Below are 17723 nucleotides of genomic sequence, written 5' to 3'. Positions count from 1 at the left end.
GGCTCAGTAATCCTGCCTCAGCCTCCCAAGTAGCTGGTATTACAGGCACACCCCATCATGCCTGGCTAATTTTTATATTTTTAGTAGAGACGGGGTCTCCCTGTATTACCCAGGCTGCTCTCCAACTCCTGGTCTCAAGCAATCTGCCTGCCTTAGCCTCCCAAAGTGCTGAGATTCTAGGCATGCGCCACCACACAGGCCACATCTCTTTACAATTTACGAAGCCTAGCCATTAAGTAGATGGAAAACATGTACTTAAACGAGAAAACTACAAGAGCACAGCGTCACCATGCAGCACAATTGTTGACTCCTTCAGCATGTAGGTGCGGACACCTGCTCTGTGCAGGGGCTGTGCTGAGTGCAGAGCACTCCGTGAGCTCATAGCCTTGCAGGTTCCCTGGAGCTGCACCATCTCATTTGCCCTTACAACTTTCTGAGGTGCACAGACAGACATCGCTGCTCTCCCCACTTTACAAAGGAGAAAAGTGAGATCGGAGAGGGGACGTTATTTGCCCAAAGCCACACAGTCTTTGTTTTAAAATTAGAGGCTAGACTTTTAAAAAACCTCAGGGCTCGAAGCCACTGTGGCTCCAGAAAGTCACCAGAGTTGTAAGTGCAGATAAATATTTAACAACTGCCTGGGGGCTGGGGTGCAGATAGGGGCAGAGGAGTCCTGACTTGCAGTTGTTGCCAATTTCTGTGGTGTAAATACTCCCACGGTGGCTGACTTCCAGCTACCCTTTCAAAAAAGTTACTGAACATGGAGTTAGGAAGAGACGTGTTCAGTTGCCTCTCACCAAGCTGCATACATGATCTCCAGCACACCCCTGCTGAGAGCTTCTTGATTTGTGTTTCTAAAAGAATCAAAGGGAAACATTTACATTTCTTTCTTTTTTGTTTTGTTTTGTTTCAGACAGGGTCTCACTCTGTTGCCAGACTGGAGTGCAGTGGCGCAATCACAGCTCACTGCAGCCTTGGCTTCGAGGGCTCAGGTGATTCTCCCACTTCAGTCCCTGCCCCCAGCTCCGCCTCCCCCACCAAAGGCACATGCCCTGGTAATTTTTTTTTATTCTTTGGTAGAGACAGGGTCTCCCTATGTTGCCTAGGCTGGTCCCAAACTCCTGGCCTCAAGCAATCCTCCCACCTCCAATTCCCAAAGTGCTGGGGTTACAGGCATGAGCCACTCCGTCAGGCCACATTTTCTTTACAATTTACCAAGCCCAATTGTTTATTTAAAAATTAAAAAAATTTATTTAAAAATTACGGGCACGGTGGCTCATGCCTGTAATCCCAGCACTTTGGGAGGTCAAGGTGGGTGGATCACCTGCGGTCAGGAGTTTGAGACCAGCCTGGCCAACATGGTGAAACCTTGTCTCTATGAAAATACAAAAACTAGCCAGGCATGGTGGCATGCACCTGTAATCCCAGCTACCCGGGTGGCTGAGGCAGGGGAATCGCTTGAACCTGGGAGGCAGAGGCTGCAGTGAGCTGAGATGCACCATTGCACTCCAGCCTGGGCGACAGAGAAAGACTCCGTCTTAAAAAACAACAACAACAACAACAACAAAAAATATATATATATATATATATAAATAATTAAGCCAAAATCCAAAAGATGGAATGATTGTGTGTTTGTCTCCTAAAGAACCCTAAGTCTGAGAGAGGAGGTCCCGTGGCAAGCCTTGTAAATATCAGGCAGTAACTGCCAGGTGTCTACAGAGTCACTGTGGCTCTAAGAGGAGGGAACCCTCCATGGAAAGCTGAGATGGCGAGGGGTCCACAGAGCCCTGCACACGCATGTGCACACTCCAGCCCTCCAAGACACACACACACCTGCACATGAGCACATACTCATATGCACACACATATGTGACCCTTTGACACAAGAAAGACCCTTTGCCAAGCCCGAGTGGGATCTGACAGAGATTGGAGGATGGGCACCTTTTTGTAATTCACTTGCCCAGAGGTGGCACCAAGGCCGCCTGTGCTGCAGGCGCCCCTGAGTGATGCCAATGGCTATGAGAAGGTGGCCTGGGCTCTGAGTGAGCCTGGGGGCCTGGGAACATCTAGATGAGGATGGAAAGTTTGAAGCAGACTTTCACATGCCATCCCCACTCACTACCCCCAGGGGCCATCTCTCCTTCCCCTTCAGCACCAAAATGCAATGGGATCAAAAATAAACATGAAACTCCAGGTCCCCCATGTCCTGACTTCCAGGGTGCCTGAGGCCATAGGTTCTAGAGTCCAATGTCAACCTTGCTTGCTTCAACTGCCTCATGCTTCAAGACTCAGCTCAAATGACGTCCCCTCCTTGAAGACTTCCCTCACTGTCAGGCAAAGTTACTGCCCCCCGACGAGGCCCTGCTCTGAGTCTACAACCCCCTGAGCAATGTCCAGTGTCCCCCATTACATTGCTCGGTCAATATCTGCTCTCCTGGCCACTCCCTCAGCCAGACCACAAGCTCCGCTAAGACAGAGTCTGCATGGAATTTATCTCTGTACCTCATCCCCTAGCACCAGGCCTTGCACTTAACAGGACCTTAAGAAATGACTTAAAAAATGATGAGTTCATGTCCTTTGTAGGGATATGGATGAAACTGGAAAACATCATTCTCAGTAAACTATCGCAAGGACAAAAAACCAAACACCGCACGTTCTCACTCATAGGTGGGAATTGAACAATGAGAACTCATGGACACAGGAAGGGGAACATCACACTCTGGGGACTGTTGTGGGGTGGGGGGAGGGGGGAGGGACAGCATTAGGAGATATACCTAATGCTAAATGACGAGTTAATGGGTGCAGGAAATCAACATGGCACATGGATACATATGTAACAAACCTGCACATTGTGCACATGTACCCTAAAACCTAAAGTATATAAAAAAAAAAAAGAAATGACTGTGAGTGAATGAATGGGTTACAAATAGTCATGAAAACCTCAGCAACTTATTATAACGTCAGCCGACAGCCCAAAGGAAGCACGCCCTTCCTCCCCAGCCCACCACAAATTACTGCCATTCTCAAAAGGACAACCCTGAAAGACCACAGTAAACCAGACATGCCCCCTCCTAAGCTAGAGCCCAAAGCGGGAGGGGAGCTGGCTTTCAGGATTTCTCCACCTGCAAGGCTGCAGGGCAGAGCTTTCCCTCATCAGAAGGAAGGGGAAATGGGAGGGACAAAGGGACTCAGGGTGGGGCACAGATAGAGACTCGGACTTTTCAAGGGAACTGATTTCTAGGATAGAGACACAAGTGGCAGCCAGGGAAGGCAAGGCTCCTAGAAACCTCACACCAGGCTCTAGGGATGGGTTTCCCCACCATCCAGGCTGGGGGGCAGAGTTGGGGATGTGCCCCAAACATGGCTGCAGCCAGAGACGCCAGCTGTCCTCTGAAAACACAGTCCTTCCAGCAGAGTGGGGGAGGCTGAGTGGTGGCGGAAAGGGGGATGAGGGTGGGGGGTGGAACTATATCTCTAATTGAAACTATTTGCTCACTTCAACTGCCAGCTTGTACTTGTTCAAGTGTGGGTTTGGTGATATTTTTATTTTTTTTAATAAAAGAATCCTTACGTCCCCCACTTGGGTTATTTGTTTTGGATTGTTTCACCAACATCTGGAGCTTGCCCAAGACAATGACTTCCATCTCCATGACCAACAGATCCTTTCTGGAACCAAGACGCAGGCTGCCCCAGAGCACCTGGGGCAGTTTAAGACATTCTGTTTTATCTCTGCTTCCAGGCATCAAAAATTCAGAAATACTCAGGTCCAGACTTGGCAAACACTGCTGCCCAAACAAGAAATGTTTTTTTTTGTTTGTTTGTTTGTTTTTTTGGGGGGGTGTTGTTTTTTGTTTTTGTTTTTGTTTTGCTTTTGTTTTTGTTTTTGAGACAGGGTCTTGTTCTGTCACCCAGGCTGGAGTGCAGTGGCACAATCTCAGCTCATTGCAGCCTCCATCTCCCAGGTTCAAGCAACTCTCCTGCCTCAGCCTCCCGAGGAGCTGGGATTACAGGTGCCCGCCACCACACCTGGCTGATTTCTGTATTTTTAGTAGAGACGGGGTTTCACCATCTTGGCCAGGCTGGTCTCAAACTCCTGGCCTCAAACGATCTACCCATCTCGGCTTCTCAAAGTGCTGGGATTACAGGCGTGGCCACCATGCCTGGCCCCAAACAACTAATGTTAATGGTTCAAGCGAGAGGTTTGCATGTCCCTTTGTGTTTCAATGCCAGATGCCCGTGGGAGAGTGCTGGCTTGGCCAGAAGAAGTTAGGAGATGACAGGTCGAACCACAAGCTCCCACCTGAAATGGGTGGTTACCGTATAAAAAAAATCTAACAGGTTGGGTTGGGAAAAAGTCTTCATTCATGCATTCTTTTGTTCCTTGGCTCATGTGATTATTCATTCAATAATCATGAGTCGAGCCCCAGCAGGGGACCCTGCCCCACGGAGTTTTCAGCCCATGGGGAGAAGTAGGGGGGTCCCTCAGCATTGAAGCAAAGCAGAAAAAGGCAGAGAAAGAAGAGGCCAGAAATGACTCAGGGAGCAGAGTAGTGGGAAAAACAGAAGTGAGAAGGGAAAAGAGGGAAGGATGGGCCCCCAGACGGATTAAAAACTTCCAATGAAGGGCACTTTAAAGGATCCTTTATCAGAAAAGGCAAAATCGGCCAGATCCTCAGCTTCTTCCTGCCCCCACTTCCTCATGTGGCTGCCCCTAGATCCCTTCTGTAGCCCGGTCTGGGACCCACCCCTCCCTTACCTGCAGCCTGGCAGGAAGGCACACACAGCTCAGGCCCTGATACATATCTGGACTCAAGTCTGCCTCGGAAAGGACAGGAAAGTTCCGGTAAAGGAGGAGGACCAGCATGTTGGGGCCGTCCAAGGCCGTTTGGGGCCAGCCAAGGGGCAGGCTACATTCTGGAGCTCTTTGTAAGAAAATCCTCACTAACTGATCCCACTAATTCAGAATCCCTGTCAGTTTCGATGTTGGCAATGCTAAAGTTGCTTTTATACTAACCATGAAATAAAGAGTTTCTTAAGCAAATGAACAGAGGAAATAATACTGACTTCCGGCGGTCTCCCCAGCCACATAGCGGATACACTGTCCTGTGTGTTTTGAGTGCCTCTGCAAACAGATGCTGCTAATTGCACATGACTTTTCTTTTCACCAAAGATGCTTTGCAGACTCTGCTGAAAAGCCTGCGGAAGAGTTTATACGAGGAAGTACTGGTAAGAACTCTTGTGGTTTTCAGCCTCTTCTACCCTCTCCCCCAGGAGTGAGGCTGTGAAGAGTCCTCCCCATCGCACCTCCCATCCCCTTGCCTAGCAAGGGTGGGGAGGAAAGTGTTTAGAACCTGGGGGAGGAGAGTTACCCCCAGACAGGGTTCAGTGGCTGGGGATTCCTAAATAGTGAGGAATCAAACTCCCCTCCTCACATTGCCCCAGGCAGGGAGGAGTCAAACCTGGGCACGAGGACAGTGACGCCACCCATTCTGTATGATCAGGTGGGCTTGGTCAATAGGATTATCCATGGTGATCATAGGGTCTGCAGACCAGATGGCTCTTCCTGAACTTCTGTTTCCTTTAAGCTATGATCATTTGGGGTTTACTATTACCTGCAGCTCAACCTAATCCAGACAAATTCCCTGCTTGCCGGATTGAATGTGAGACCCAAACTCATTTGACCTCTCAGCCACATAAAAGCCATTCCTCCCCAGGAGCAGAGGCTGTGGCCCATTTTAAACCCCAATGAGGGCCATGGATACTGTCCCAGAAAAATGCATGGATGTGAATATGTTCCACTTGCATTTCAATACTCCACATACAGGCCTTGCACGGTGGCTCACGTCTGTAATCCCAGCACTTTGGGAGGCCAAAGCCGGAGGATGGCTTGAGCCTAAGAATTCAATACCACCCTATTTTATTATTTGTCTTTACAAATAATAAATAAATAAATAAGCTGGGCATGGTGGTGCACACCTATAGTCTCAGCTACTCAGGAGGCTGAGGCAGGAGGATCGCTTAAGCCCAGAAAGTTGAGGCTGCAGTGAGCTATGATTGTGCTACTGCACTGCAGCCTGAGTGACAGAGCAAGACCCTGTCTATAAAAAAAAAAAAAAAAAAAAAAGGCCAGGTGCAATGGCTCACGCCTGTAATCCCAGCACTTTGGGAGGCCAAGGTGGGCGGATCACCTGAGGTCAGGAGTTCAGGACCAGCCTGGCCAACATGGTGAAACCCTGTCTCTGCTAAAAAATACAAAAATTAGTCAGGCGTGGTGGCGGGCGCCTATAATTGCAGCTACTCTGGAGGCTAAGGCAGGAGAATTGCTTGAACCCAGGAAGTGGAGGTTGCAGTGAGCCGAGATTGCGCCATTGCACTCCAGCCTGGGCAACAAGAGTGAAACTCCATCTCAAAAAAAAAAAAAAAAATCCATATACAATTTTAAGATTCCCAGACTCCCTGAATTTTATGCCTGTTCCCGTAAGCTAAAAACCTCTGACAAAACAGGATGCAATTTCCAAAACACTCATCTCCCAGACTCAAGTGGTGTCAGGCCCGTGTTCTCACCTAGAGTCACAACAGAGCAGAGGACAAGGTCTATGCTATGTCCATTCCCTTCAGCGGTGCCCTAACCCCAGCAACTAGGTCCACTTTCTTGTAGTTATTCATTTTCTAAAAGTGTTAGTGCCTGCCCACTGGGCTCAGTGCTGGGGGCCATAGAGAACCCCCAAGGAATTCACACCTAGTTGGGGAGGATGATAAGTTCTATGTTAAGAGTATCAGCATTTGTTCTTGCCACCACTAGAAAGAAAAGAAGAAGAAAAAAAAGGATCAGCGAAGTGCCGGGGGAAAGAAGAGGAAGCCGTGAATTCCACTGCATGGCGGAGTGGTTGCTTGCACAGCCATCTGACCTGGGCCGCTGGAGAGGGAGAATGGTGCCAAGCAGTAAAAAAGATTGGAGTAAGAGGCGTTTTATACAAGGGGACTGTGTCATAGCAATGTGGACAGCCCTTAGCATGTTCAGGGAACCCAGGGGACACAGACCAGAGCTGCCCAGGCAGAGGGCGGTGAGCGGAGGGAGGGTTTGGAAATGCGCCTGCGTGGTTGACTGCACCCAGCTGTGCCCGGCCTTGAATGCCACACTGAGGATTTTGACCTGACCTGTGGGCAGCAAGGAGTCAGAGAGTGATGTGATCGGATCTGACAGTGACAAGGAGGAACAGGAGACAGAGGGAAGGAGGACGAGGCCAGGAGCTGCTGGCAGTGTCTGGGGGTCAAGTGCTGGCTTTCACCTGGCAGGTAGACCCAACACCTCAGCACACAGCACCTGGATTCAGACTCCAACCACTCCCACCACCGAGATTTCCTCCTGATCCTGCAAAGCAGACAGAGCCTCCCTGCTATTTCAGGTGGGCTGTGCTTCCCCGCCCCCTTCATCCCTCATCTCTCTGGTTTGCTCTAAAGGAGCTTCTCATTCCAGAATCACAGAGGAGCCTCAGAGGCAGATGCTACCGGGGATCTGACCCCCTCTAATTCACCCTCATTCCACAGCTTGATCAGGCACACGTTTCCTGAGACTCTGCCTGGAAGAAGCCCTGTGAGGGAGGCACAGATGAAACAGACACATCCCTGCCCGACAGTGGGCTCAGTAATGTACACGGGATGCGGGATAGGGAAGGAAATAAGGCACAGACACCAAGAACATCCCCAAGAAGCAGCCTGGGGAGTTTGCACACAGGGCTGTGGGTGTTTGGGGGAGCTGAGGAGGAAAAGATTCCTCTGGGTGGAATGGGGGTGGGTCAGTCTAAGAAAGGCTCAGTGGTGGACTCCAGGATTTAAATGGAGAAGATCTGGACTTGAATTCTTCCTTTCATAGCTGTGTGACCACGGGTAAGTCACTCTACCTCTCTGAGCATTTGTGTCCTCATTTAGAAAGGGACAAATGTACAAACTTGCAATGTTTAGGGGAAGATCCAAGACACTGTCCAGCTTAGTGCCTGGGAAAGAGGATTATAATCAGTGTGGTAGGCAGACGATAACACAGCCCCCAGAAAGCCTCTACAGTGGCTGCCTGGTATCCACACCTAGGTGCAATCCAGTCCCTGAGTGTAGACTGGATCCGTGACTTGGTTCTAGCCAGCGGAATATGGCAAAAAAGATAGGATGTTACATCTAAAATTAAGCTATAAAAAGACCCTGGTTTGCATCTTCCTCGCCCTCTGCTTTTGTCTCGCTTGCCTGCTCTGATGGAAGCCAGCTGCCACATCATGGGGAAGTTTACCAGGCAAGGAGCCAAAGAAGGCCTCCTTGGGGAGCTGAATCCTGAATTCTGAATCCTGAATCTTGAATCCTGAATCCTGCCAAACCACATGAAAGCTCTGAAGCAGGTCCCAACCCTCCCCACCTGCCACCCCATCACGGGGGTAACTGTGACCCTGGCTAACACTTTTTTTTTTTTGAGACAGAGTTTCACTCTTTCGCCCAGTGAAATGGTGAGTGGTGTGAGGAGTGAGGTGATGCGATCTCAGCTCACTGCAAGCTCCACCCCTCGGGTTCAAGCGATTCTCCTGCCTCAGCCTCCCAAGTAGCTGGGATTATAGGTGCCCATCACCACACCCAGCTAACTTTTGTATTTTTAGTAAAGATGGGGTTTCGCCGTGTTGGCCAGGCTGGTCTCAAACTCCTGACCTCAGGAGATCCCCTGCCTTGGCCTCCCAAAGAACTGAGATTACAGGCCTGGCCGCTGGCTAACACTTCAATCACAGCCTGTGAAAGACCTTGAACGAGAGGTCCTGGCTGAATCATGCTTTGCTTCCTGATCCACAAAAACTCTGAGATAATATGTTGTAGTTTTAAGCCACTAAATTCTGGAGCAGTTTGTTATACAGCTGTAGCTAACTAATGCCATCAGGCGATACCGAGACAATTTAACAACTGGCTCAACACAGGCGTTTACCAACCAGTCAGAGCAGATACTGCCTGCAGCCATGGAGCCGGGTCCTGGAGCCCAGGCTGTAACACTTGATAGAGGACTGGGAGCGCAGGGGGCTAAGGGGAGGGCAGGAGGGGTCGTGGGAGGTACGAGGGGGCTCAAATCAGCAGCAATTTGCCAACAAGAATGCAACTATTTCAGTATTTTGACAACTGATACAACTGTAGTGGGGTGCACTGACTGTCAGCCCGGGATCTAATATCTAGGGTTGGAACTGGGCGTTAAAGGATAAGGTGATATCCACAGGGCCCCATGGATGGGAGCAAGGGAAGCCACACATTGGAGCTGAAGGAAGAGTTTTCTGCTGTCGCCGCTTGTGTGCAGTTTCAAAGACTGCTCCGTACACATATGGCAAAGACAGGAAAACAGCTCTAACTAGCTAAAAAACAGTTCCTCGTGTAGCAGCAACATAACAAAGGCACTGAAATATCAGAAACGCGCAGAAGAAAGAGTTCAAGGCCATGTTTGAGAAAGGGAAGGAGGGAGGGACGTTCACACGTATCGAGTAGGTGCCTGCTGTCTGACAGACACCGCGCCCGGCTTTATATCCAAGTATAGGCCACTGGGGCACAAAGGCCTCATGAGGAGCCATGTGGTATGGGTGGCAATGAGTCACAGCATCTAGGACAGTTTTGTGGAAGAAAGGAGACAGAGGGCACGGGGCCCTAAAAAGGGAGACGGAGAAGAAGGGAAGGGAGGGTGAGGTGCGAGCCCCACACTTCTGTGGCAGGCTAGGCCTGGGGTACAGCCACCAGCCAACTGGCCCATGGATCAAGGCTATAACCCACCCAAATGCTGACCAGGGAGGAGAGATTCCTTATTTGCAGCTTAGCAGTGGGCGCTTTGCCCTCAAGCCACCAGAGCCATTTTCTCCCAGAACCATAAGCCAGGACCACCCTAGTTATGCTGAGAGCTGAATTAGTCCCAAGTAGAAGCAGCAAAAACTTGACCACAAAACCCCTTTCTAGTAGCATATGCAAATCAGATGCCCCTCCACTCCGACACCCTGCCCTCTGCCACCTCCCTGGATATCATGCAGTGTTGTGTGGGAAGGGTGTCTAGCGGCTGGCCCTGCTGAGAGGTGGTATGCTTCAGGGAGCAAGTCTATGCCTGCTTACCAGCTGGGAATGCTGCGAGCAGGCAGATATTGGGAAGAAAGAATAGAAAAGGAGGTTGTAGGAAGGTGGAGGAAAAAGAAGCTGGTGAATTTCTGAAGAGGGGAAAGAACTCCTGGCCTGCTGGGAATTAACCAGGCCCCATTCATCAGCCCCTTGACCCTTGAGTGCCACCCACCCCACCCACAGATCTGCCCAGGTGAAGGTGTGGACTGGGGCGAGATGCTTGATGGGTGCTAACCAGCCTTTACTGGGCACCCCGCCCAAGCCGGGCACTGTGCCTGGTACTCTGTGCTTGGATATCTCAGCTAATCCTCACCACAGCCCTTGAGAGGGCTCGAGGTAACTCATTAGATGGTGACAGCCACAGCCCAGACCTTGCCTTGGGACACACAGCAAGCAAAAGAGTAGGCGACAGGCATGCCCACCTATGAGGAGGGTAAAGTGCCAGAGTCTCTGTGGAACCCACTTTGGCCACAGCTATCAAAACTGTAAATGCCCCTGCCCTTTGACCCAGTGATTGAACTACTGAGAATATAGCGTATGGAAATACTCACACAGGGGCATGAAAGTACCTACTGTATTATTTGTTGTGGCCCAAGATTTAAAACAACTGAAAAGTCTACCCCCAAGGAACAGGTTAAATTAAGGTCCATCCATGGAATGGACTATCACGCAGCCATTAAAGAGAAGAATGAGGCAGCTCACTGTGTGCTGAGACAGAACGCTGGGCAGGATGTACTGTGTTCAAGTGCAGAACCACAGACATCATATGCTATCAAATACACACACACACACACACACACACACACACACACACACACACACACTCTTACCTGAAGGCTTGCAGCTCTGGAGATAACCCAGAACCCTGGTTTCCCCTCCCTTTGCCTCCAGGGAGGAAGACTGAGAGATGGGGAACTGAGAGACAGGGTTCAGGGGCAGGTGAAAAACCTAATCTCTGTACATCCTTTTATATCTTTTACATTTTAGACCAGATACATTTACTCATGAAAAAATATAATTTTATAAATGAAGATGAAGAAATGCATTAGTACTTTGGGAGGCTGAGGAGGGTGGATCACAAGGTCAGGAGATCGAGACCATCCTGGCTAACATGGTGAAACCCCGTCTCTACTAAAAATACAAAAATTAGCCGGGCGTGGTGGCAGGTGCCTGTAGACCCAGCTACTCGGGAGGCTGAGGCGGGAGAATGGCATGAACCTGGGAGGCGGAGCTTGCAGTGAAGTGAGATCGCGCCACTGCACTCCAGCCTGTGTGACAGAGTGAGACTCCATCTCAAAAAAAAAAAAAAAAAAAAAAAAGACATGCATTAGTAAATAGGCTGGGCACAGTGACCCAGGCCAGTAATCACAGCACAATGGGCATTGGGAGGCTTGCGGGGGAGGTTAAGTTGAGCCCAGGAGTTTGAGGCCACCCCAGGCAACATAGGAAAACCCTGTCCCTCTCTCCAAAAAAAAAAAATTAAAAAATTAGCTGGGCATGGTGGCATGTGCCTGTGGCCCCAGCTTCTTGGGAGGCTGAGGTGGGAGGATGGCTTGAGCCCAAGTGTTTGAGGCCGCAATGAGCTACTATGATGGAGACACTGCACTCCAGCCTGAGACCCTGTCTCTAATAATAATAATAATAATAATGAATAGCAATTCATGGCTGGGCACTGTGGCTGACCCCTGTAATCCCAGCACTTTGGGAGACCGAGGCAGGCAGATCACCTGAGGTCAGGAGTTCAAGACCAGCCTGGACAACATGGTAAAACCCCGTCTTTACTAAAAATACAAAAATTAGCCAGGCATGGTGGTGGGCGCCCGTAATCCCAGCTACTCAGGAGGCTGAGGCAGGAGAATCACTTGAACCCGGGAGGCAAATGTTGCAGTGAGCCAAGATTGCACCACTGCACTCCAGCCTGGGCAACAGAGCAAGACTCCATCTCAAAAAAAAAAAAAAAAAAAAAGAATAGTAATTCATGGAAATGGCAAAAATCTCAAAGAGGCATGTGCAAACGAGTAGAGGTGGGGAAACTCTGCGCCACTATAGCATGTGACTTTTTGTCGCCAGTCACAAAAGCTGCATGAAAGTATGAAAGTGCTGTGGTGGCATCTGACCCGCGACACCAGCATGAGGACACTGCTTGTTCCTAGTCCTGCACTGTTCACTACAGAACCAGGTGTCCTGCTGGATTATAAAATAGTGAGTTATAAAGTCTACCATAGTAAGATATTCTTATACGGGACTCACAGACCTGATGTGCCAGACATTGGGCCCAACACTTTACATATACTATCGCCTGTGTGTTTGCAGCAGCTGTAGGGGCAAAGTATCACTCTTATCCCTATTTTACAGATAAAGAAACAAACGCAGAGAGGTTGAGTGACTCACCAGAGGTCAGATGCTTGTGGAAAGTGTGGACTCCAGCTCAGGCTTCCAGTTCCAGAGCTGAGCCCCTAACACTCCACTGAACTTTGCATATAGAAGGTACTGGGTAAGGCCTTCTAACTAAGCCCTGGTCCTTTCCTTCAGATTAAAAAAAAAAAAAAAAATAGGTTAAAGGCCCACTATTCCCCAACCCTTAAATTTCTGTTAAAGACAGAGGCTTGGGGCTGGGCATGGGGGCTCCCGTCTGTAATCCCAGCACTTTGGGAGGCCAAAATGGGAGGATCGTGTGAGTTCAGGGGTTTGAGACAAGCCTGGGAAACATAGCAAGACTCTGTCTCTACTAAAAATAACAAAATTAGCCGGGCATGGTGGCACGTGCCGGTGGTCCCAGCTACTCGGGAGGCTGAGGTGGGAGGATCACTTGAACCTGGGAGGTGGAGGCTGCAGTGAGTTGAAATTGCACTACTGCATTCATCCTGAATGACGGAGCAAGACTTTGTTTAAAAAAAAAAAAAAAAGGCTGTGCTCAGATACTGAATGCCTCAAGGGCAGCCCTTCCTCTTCACTGTATCTCAACAGTGCCTGGAACATAGTGGCCCAGTGTGTAAGCAGGAACTCAGAACACGTGTACTGATGGTACTGAACAGAAATAGGCAACGATGCCTCCCCTGGGAAGCTCTGATTTCACAGAACAGCAGTACGTTGCCCTTCTACAGGAAGGTGACTTGGTGGCTCCCAAGCGTGTCCTTCCATCCAGCCTGGCATGGCGAGAGTGGAGTAGAGAATGCCCCCAGGCCCCATCAAAGCCCAGGTGGGGTAGGAAGGGCAGACAAAGGCTCCTCCCCAGACCTCCCGGGGTCCTACATGGCAGAACTTGTGCATATGGCTCAGCAGAAGAGGTCAGGTTAAAAAGTCTCTGAGCCAAGGGTCTAGAAGGAGCAGCAGTGGATGCGATGCCTGCCGCCTCCCCAGGAGTACAAATCCAAGACCCTCGTGAGCACGCAATGGGGGTCGGGAGCAGGGGAGAAAGAGCTATGACCTCCTAAAATGTCAGCACTGGAGGAGGGCCTGGGAGGGAGAAGCACTCCTTCAGCTACTCCCCCATTTTGTAGATGAGGCAACTGAGGCTAGAGAGATGATGTGGTTTGCTGAAGGACAGGGAGGTAACAGCATGGCCGAGGCTGGATTCCTGTCTCCTGGCATCCTATGATGCTCCTTTTATCACCTGGAGTGGGAAGGCCACAATGGTTGTATTCTGGGAGGACTCAAACCCCTTACTAGGGCATCTTTGGAGGTTTTCTACATGGAACAGGGGCCCAGTGGAAGGGCTGTGGCTTCCTTTCACCTCAACCATCAGAGCAGTGCCTCCCATTGGAGAGTTTGCTGGAGAAGATGGTCCCTCCGCTATAACAAAGAAAAGCTGGGAGTCACTGGGCCTCCTTTCCTCCCTGGTTTCCCTCTCAACTCTCTGCCCCTTGTCTACTCCCTGCCACTGCCATCCCCCCAGCAGCTCAGGTTCAGTCTGAACAGAGTCCTACCCCCATCAAGGCCTCTGCGGAGTCCCAGAAGACTCACCTGGCACATCCGGGGATGGATTGAGAATCATGAAGGCATCCGATAGGCCGGTTTTGACAGGATGCTGGGAGGAGCTGATTTCCCGGACAGACATAGGGATCTGCGGCAGGGAGAAGAGGCTCCGTCCACCTCCCAAATGCTCTGGGGCCCACCCAGCACCGCCCACCACCCCCCCACCTCCCGTGAGCTCCAGACTCATCTTTCTGGATGGCACCACCCAGTGGGACCCCACCCAAATTCCAAGTCCTCTCCACACCACCTCCAAGCACATTTTCTTCTTTCCTCTGTCTCGGTGAATGGCACTCCATGCAGGCCAGAAACCCGGGACTCACCCTTTTCCCTTCCCTTTCTTTAATTTATTCCCTTCCCCATCTGATGCATCTCCAAATTATGTTGCTTAACCTGCTAAGTGGCTCTCAAATCTGACCATTTCTTTCCATTTCCCCTCATCCTACTCTAAGCTGCTGTCACCTTTCTCCTAAATTACTTCCCAGTATTCCCTCCAAGCCCCCAATAACCTGTTCTCCACTCTGAAGCCAGAGTGACTTTTCTCAAGGGCAAATCTGTGGTTCCCTTGCCCCGTCCTGTCCCTCACTCTCTCCCTTCCAACCATGCTGCCTTCTTCTATTTTTTTTTTTTTTTTTAATAGAGGTATGTGTCTCACTATGTTCCCCAGGCTGGTCTTGAACTTCTGGGTTAAAGCAATCCTCCTGCCTCAGTCTCCCAAAGCGCTGGGGTTATAGTAATGAGCCACTGCACTGGCTCACCATGCTGCCTTCTTTTTTTTTTTTTTTTTTTTTTAGACAGAGTCTCACTCTGTTGCCCAGGCTGGAGTGCAGTGGCACGATCTCGGCTCACTGCAACCTCCAACTCCTGGGCTCGAGCGATTCTCTTGCCTCAGCCTCCTGAGTAGCTGAGATTACAGGTGCCCGCCACCACGTCTGGCTAAATTTTTGTATTTTTAGTAGAGATGGGGTTTCATCATGTTGGCCAGGCTGGTCTCAAACTCCTGAGCTCTGGTGATCCACCTGCCTCAGCCTCCCAAAGTGCTGGGATTACAGGCGTGAGCCACTGCGCCTGGCCCATGCTGCCTTCTTTCAGTGCTTTGTGCCAGCCATGCTCTGTCCTGCCTCAGGACCTTTGCATGTGCTGTGTGCTGTTGTCTCTCCTGGAACATACTTCATTCTCCTCTTTGCTTCCTGAACTCGTATTTATCCTTCAGATTTCAACTCTTTTCCTCAGCAAAGCCTCCCCTGGCCTCTGCCAAGGTTAAGAAGTCTGTGAAAGGCTCAGCTAGCACCAGGCACCTCTACTTGGGAGCGCTTGTCACAGTGGTGAGTCTACATTTGTCCCTGTAATTATTGTCCATCTCCACAACCAGACTTACAGCTCCAAAAGGGTAGGACCCGCAAACATCTTGTTAACTGCTGTATTCCCAGCAGCAAGCCCCATGCCTGGCACATTGCAAATTCCCTAAATATTTGCTCAGTGAAGAAAGGCTCTAAGACCCAGCTGTCTCTGCAGCTGGGCCCACTCACCTCTTTATAGCCGAAGACAATGCGGCCGTCACGGTGCAGAGCTGCCTGGAAGGTGAAACTGCCCTTGTCTTCCCAGCCTTGGAGATAGACATGGTCCCACTGAACCACAAAGACTGTCCCTGGGGAGAAGAACAGAGACCCAGCTGGACGGGAGATCGTGCAAGGAGCAGGGCCCTACAGAAATGCCAGCCGGAGGGCAGTGGCCACAGGTTAGGTCCCTTCGGGATGATGGGGAAGTTTGCAAATGTAAGGAGGCAGGAGCTGGGCAGCCCACTAAAGCAGCCTGGCTTCCGAGCAGCAGAGGAGCTGGAAGATCCTGCTTCAGCCCCAGATACTGTACTTGATCATCTCTTTCCCTTTCCTTCTTGTCTATTCTGACTCCTTGAGACAAAAGAAGGAGGAATGTCTGTTCTCCTGGATTCAGATGGGGCTCAAGGGACATCCTGGTGAATGTAAGAAACAATAAAGGCCCCTAACATTTATTTTACCTCTACTAAGAGCCAAGCTCTGTCGTTTTGTTATCTCAGATTCTTCTGGGTAGCAGGCATTTTTGTCCCCATCTGACAGGTCAGGAAACTGAGCAGAGAAAGGTAGGTGGCCGCTTTGCTGTGGGACTGTGGGACCCTTGCCCTCTCTAGGCCGTGTGCCCCTCTAAAGGGCCGGACAAGGGATCCCTGGAGCTGGGTGACTTAAATTCTGAGATCCAGCCTCACCATTGTCAAAGTAAACAACCGTGGAGTTGTCGGAGTAGCCAGGGTTGAAGTTGGCCATCAGGGGCGCCACATACTGAGTAGCTGTGAGCATCCGATGGATCACGTCCCCCATGAAGATGAAGCCTAGGGCGGGAGAGGTGCAGAGGAGTCACCAGAAATGGCCTGAGGGGCCGCTTTGGGGGCCTTTTCCCCAGGGGCAAGAAGGGCAGCACAGGCAGAGCTGGAAGTGAGCCTGAGACCTCTGTTGCCCATCCCCATCTGGCGGGCTCTGGGTCTGGTGTGTATGGAGCAAAAGGGCCCCAGATAGGAGAAGGTCCTCCCTGTCCCTTCAGCGGGGCGCAGACTATAGGGCGAGGGGGCAGGAAGAGGAGGGGACTCACAGCTTTCCCCATCCCTGGGGAAGTGGGATGTGGAACTGAAGTGCAGGGATTAAAGACAGGTGCCTCCTATCAACAGGGAGCCTGGCCCCAGGAGCCCGAGCTCTCAGTGGAGTCTCCCTCTCCCTCTTATTCAGCGACTCTGGGACACAGGGTTGTCCACACTGACTCGTGCTGGCCCGAGGAGACACACACACGCACGCACATGAGCAGGTCAGCTAATGCAAGGGGGATGCTCTGATGTCCACTGACCCCCCTCCTGAGAATCAGACTCCTATTAGAGCCAAATGTGCATTCCTCGCATTTCATATAACCCTGTCTCCAGTGAGGGGCCCCTGGGAGGGCCCCTGAGTTCGGGCTGAGGTCTCCAAACCCTCCCTGGGGCCCCATGACGTGGCCTTACCTCCAGTTGCTATGGTGATCTGCCGCAGAGGATGCCCGTAGAAAGGGAAATCAAAGGACAAGACCACTCTCTGCAGGGGATGGGAGAAAGTCAGCACGGGCCAAGCTGCAGGCCAGGGGCCTGGGCACCCACACCGCCTCATGCTTGTTTGGACAGAGTGGGGAGCAGGCATGCCCAGGGCCACTGCTGGGCACCCCAACTCTGGCAAAGTCCCATGGGAATCCCTGGAAGGTACCTCCCAGGTCACAGACCTCGGGCCACAGCCATGCCCACTGACCAGGCAGGGTGGGTTGGCCCCCGGCCTCCCAGCCCAGGGAAGCACGGCCGGGGACTGGGGCACTCACCGAAGCCTGCCGGTGGGTGTTGGAGAGTATTGTGTGGATCTTCACTTGGCTCCGGTTGGCCTGGGCCACATCTACCCACAGTTCCCGGCTGCGGGGCTCGCTGGGGCCATAGAGACGGGACACATAATAGCTGTGGTTGTCCTCCTGCCAGCACCAAAGATAAAGCCCACAGGAGGTGTGAGTAGTCAGCATGCCAGGATTCACTCTCCGTCCTTCCCCACTCAGGTTTCTGGGTACAGGAAGTCACCACCCTCCCAGGGTGCTGGACCTGTGGC

General features: G+C 51.1%; 1 protein-coding gene across 5 annotated transcripts in view; it reads right to left on the bottom strand.

Annotated features, from left to right (window-relative positions):
* The window catches only part of PLXDC1 (plexin domain containing 1), an 85918-nt gene that overhangs the window by 25005 nt on the left and 43190 nt on the right, over nucleotides 1–17723 (bottom strand). For all 5 annotated transcript variants that reach the window (XM_030808250.1, XM_030808251.1, XM_030808248.1 and 2 more), the window contains exons 3-7: nucleotides 17449–17592; nucleotides 17105–17174; nucleotides 16325–16447; nucleotides 15612–15730; nucleotides 14074–14173 (exon numbers count right to left, since the gene is read on the bottom strand). In XM_030808250.1, coding sequence (XP_030664110.1) covers nucleotides 14074–14173; nucleotides 15612–15730; nucleotides 16325–16447; nucleotides 17105–17174; nucleotides 17449–17592 — 556 coding nt within the window. The remainder of the gene's footprint in view (nucleotides 1–14073; nucleotides 14174–15611; nucleotides 15731–16324; nucleotides 16448–17104; nucleotides 17175–17448; nucleotides 17593–17723) is intronic.

This window comes from Nomascus leucogenys, unplaced genomic scaffold (assembly GCF_006542625.1).
Source record: "Nomascus leucogenys isolate Asia unplaced genomic scaffold, Asia_NLE_v1 Super-Scaffold_285, whole genome shotgun sequence".
Lineage (NCBI taxonomy): Eukaryota > Metazoa > Chordata > Mammalia > Primates > Hylobatidae > Nomascus > Nomascus leucogenys.
The sequence above is the reverse complement of the archived record's forward strand: the minus strand, read 5'-3'. Positions and strand labels throughout refer to the sequence as shown.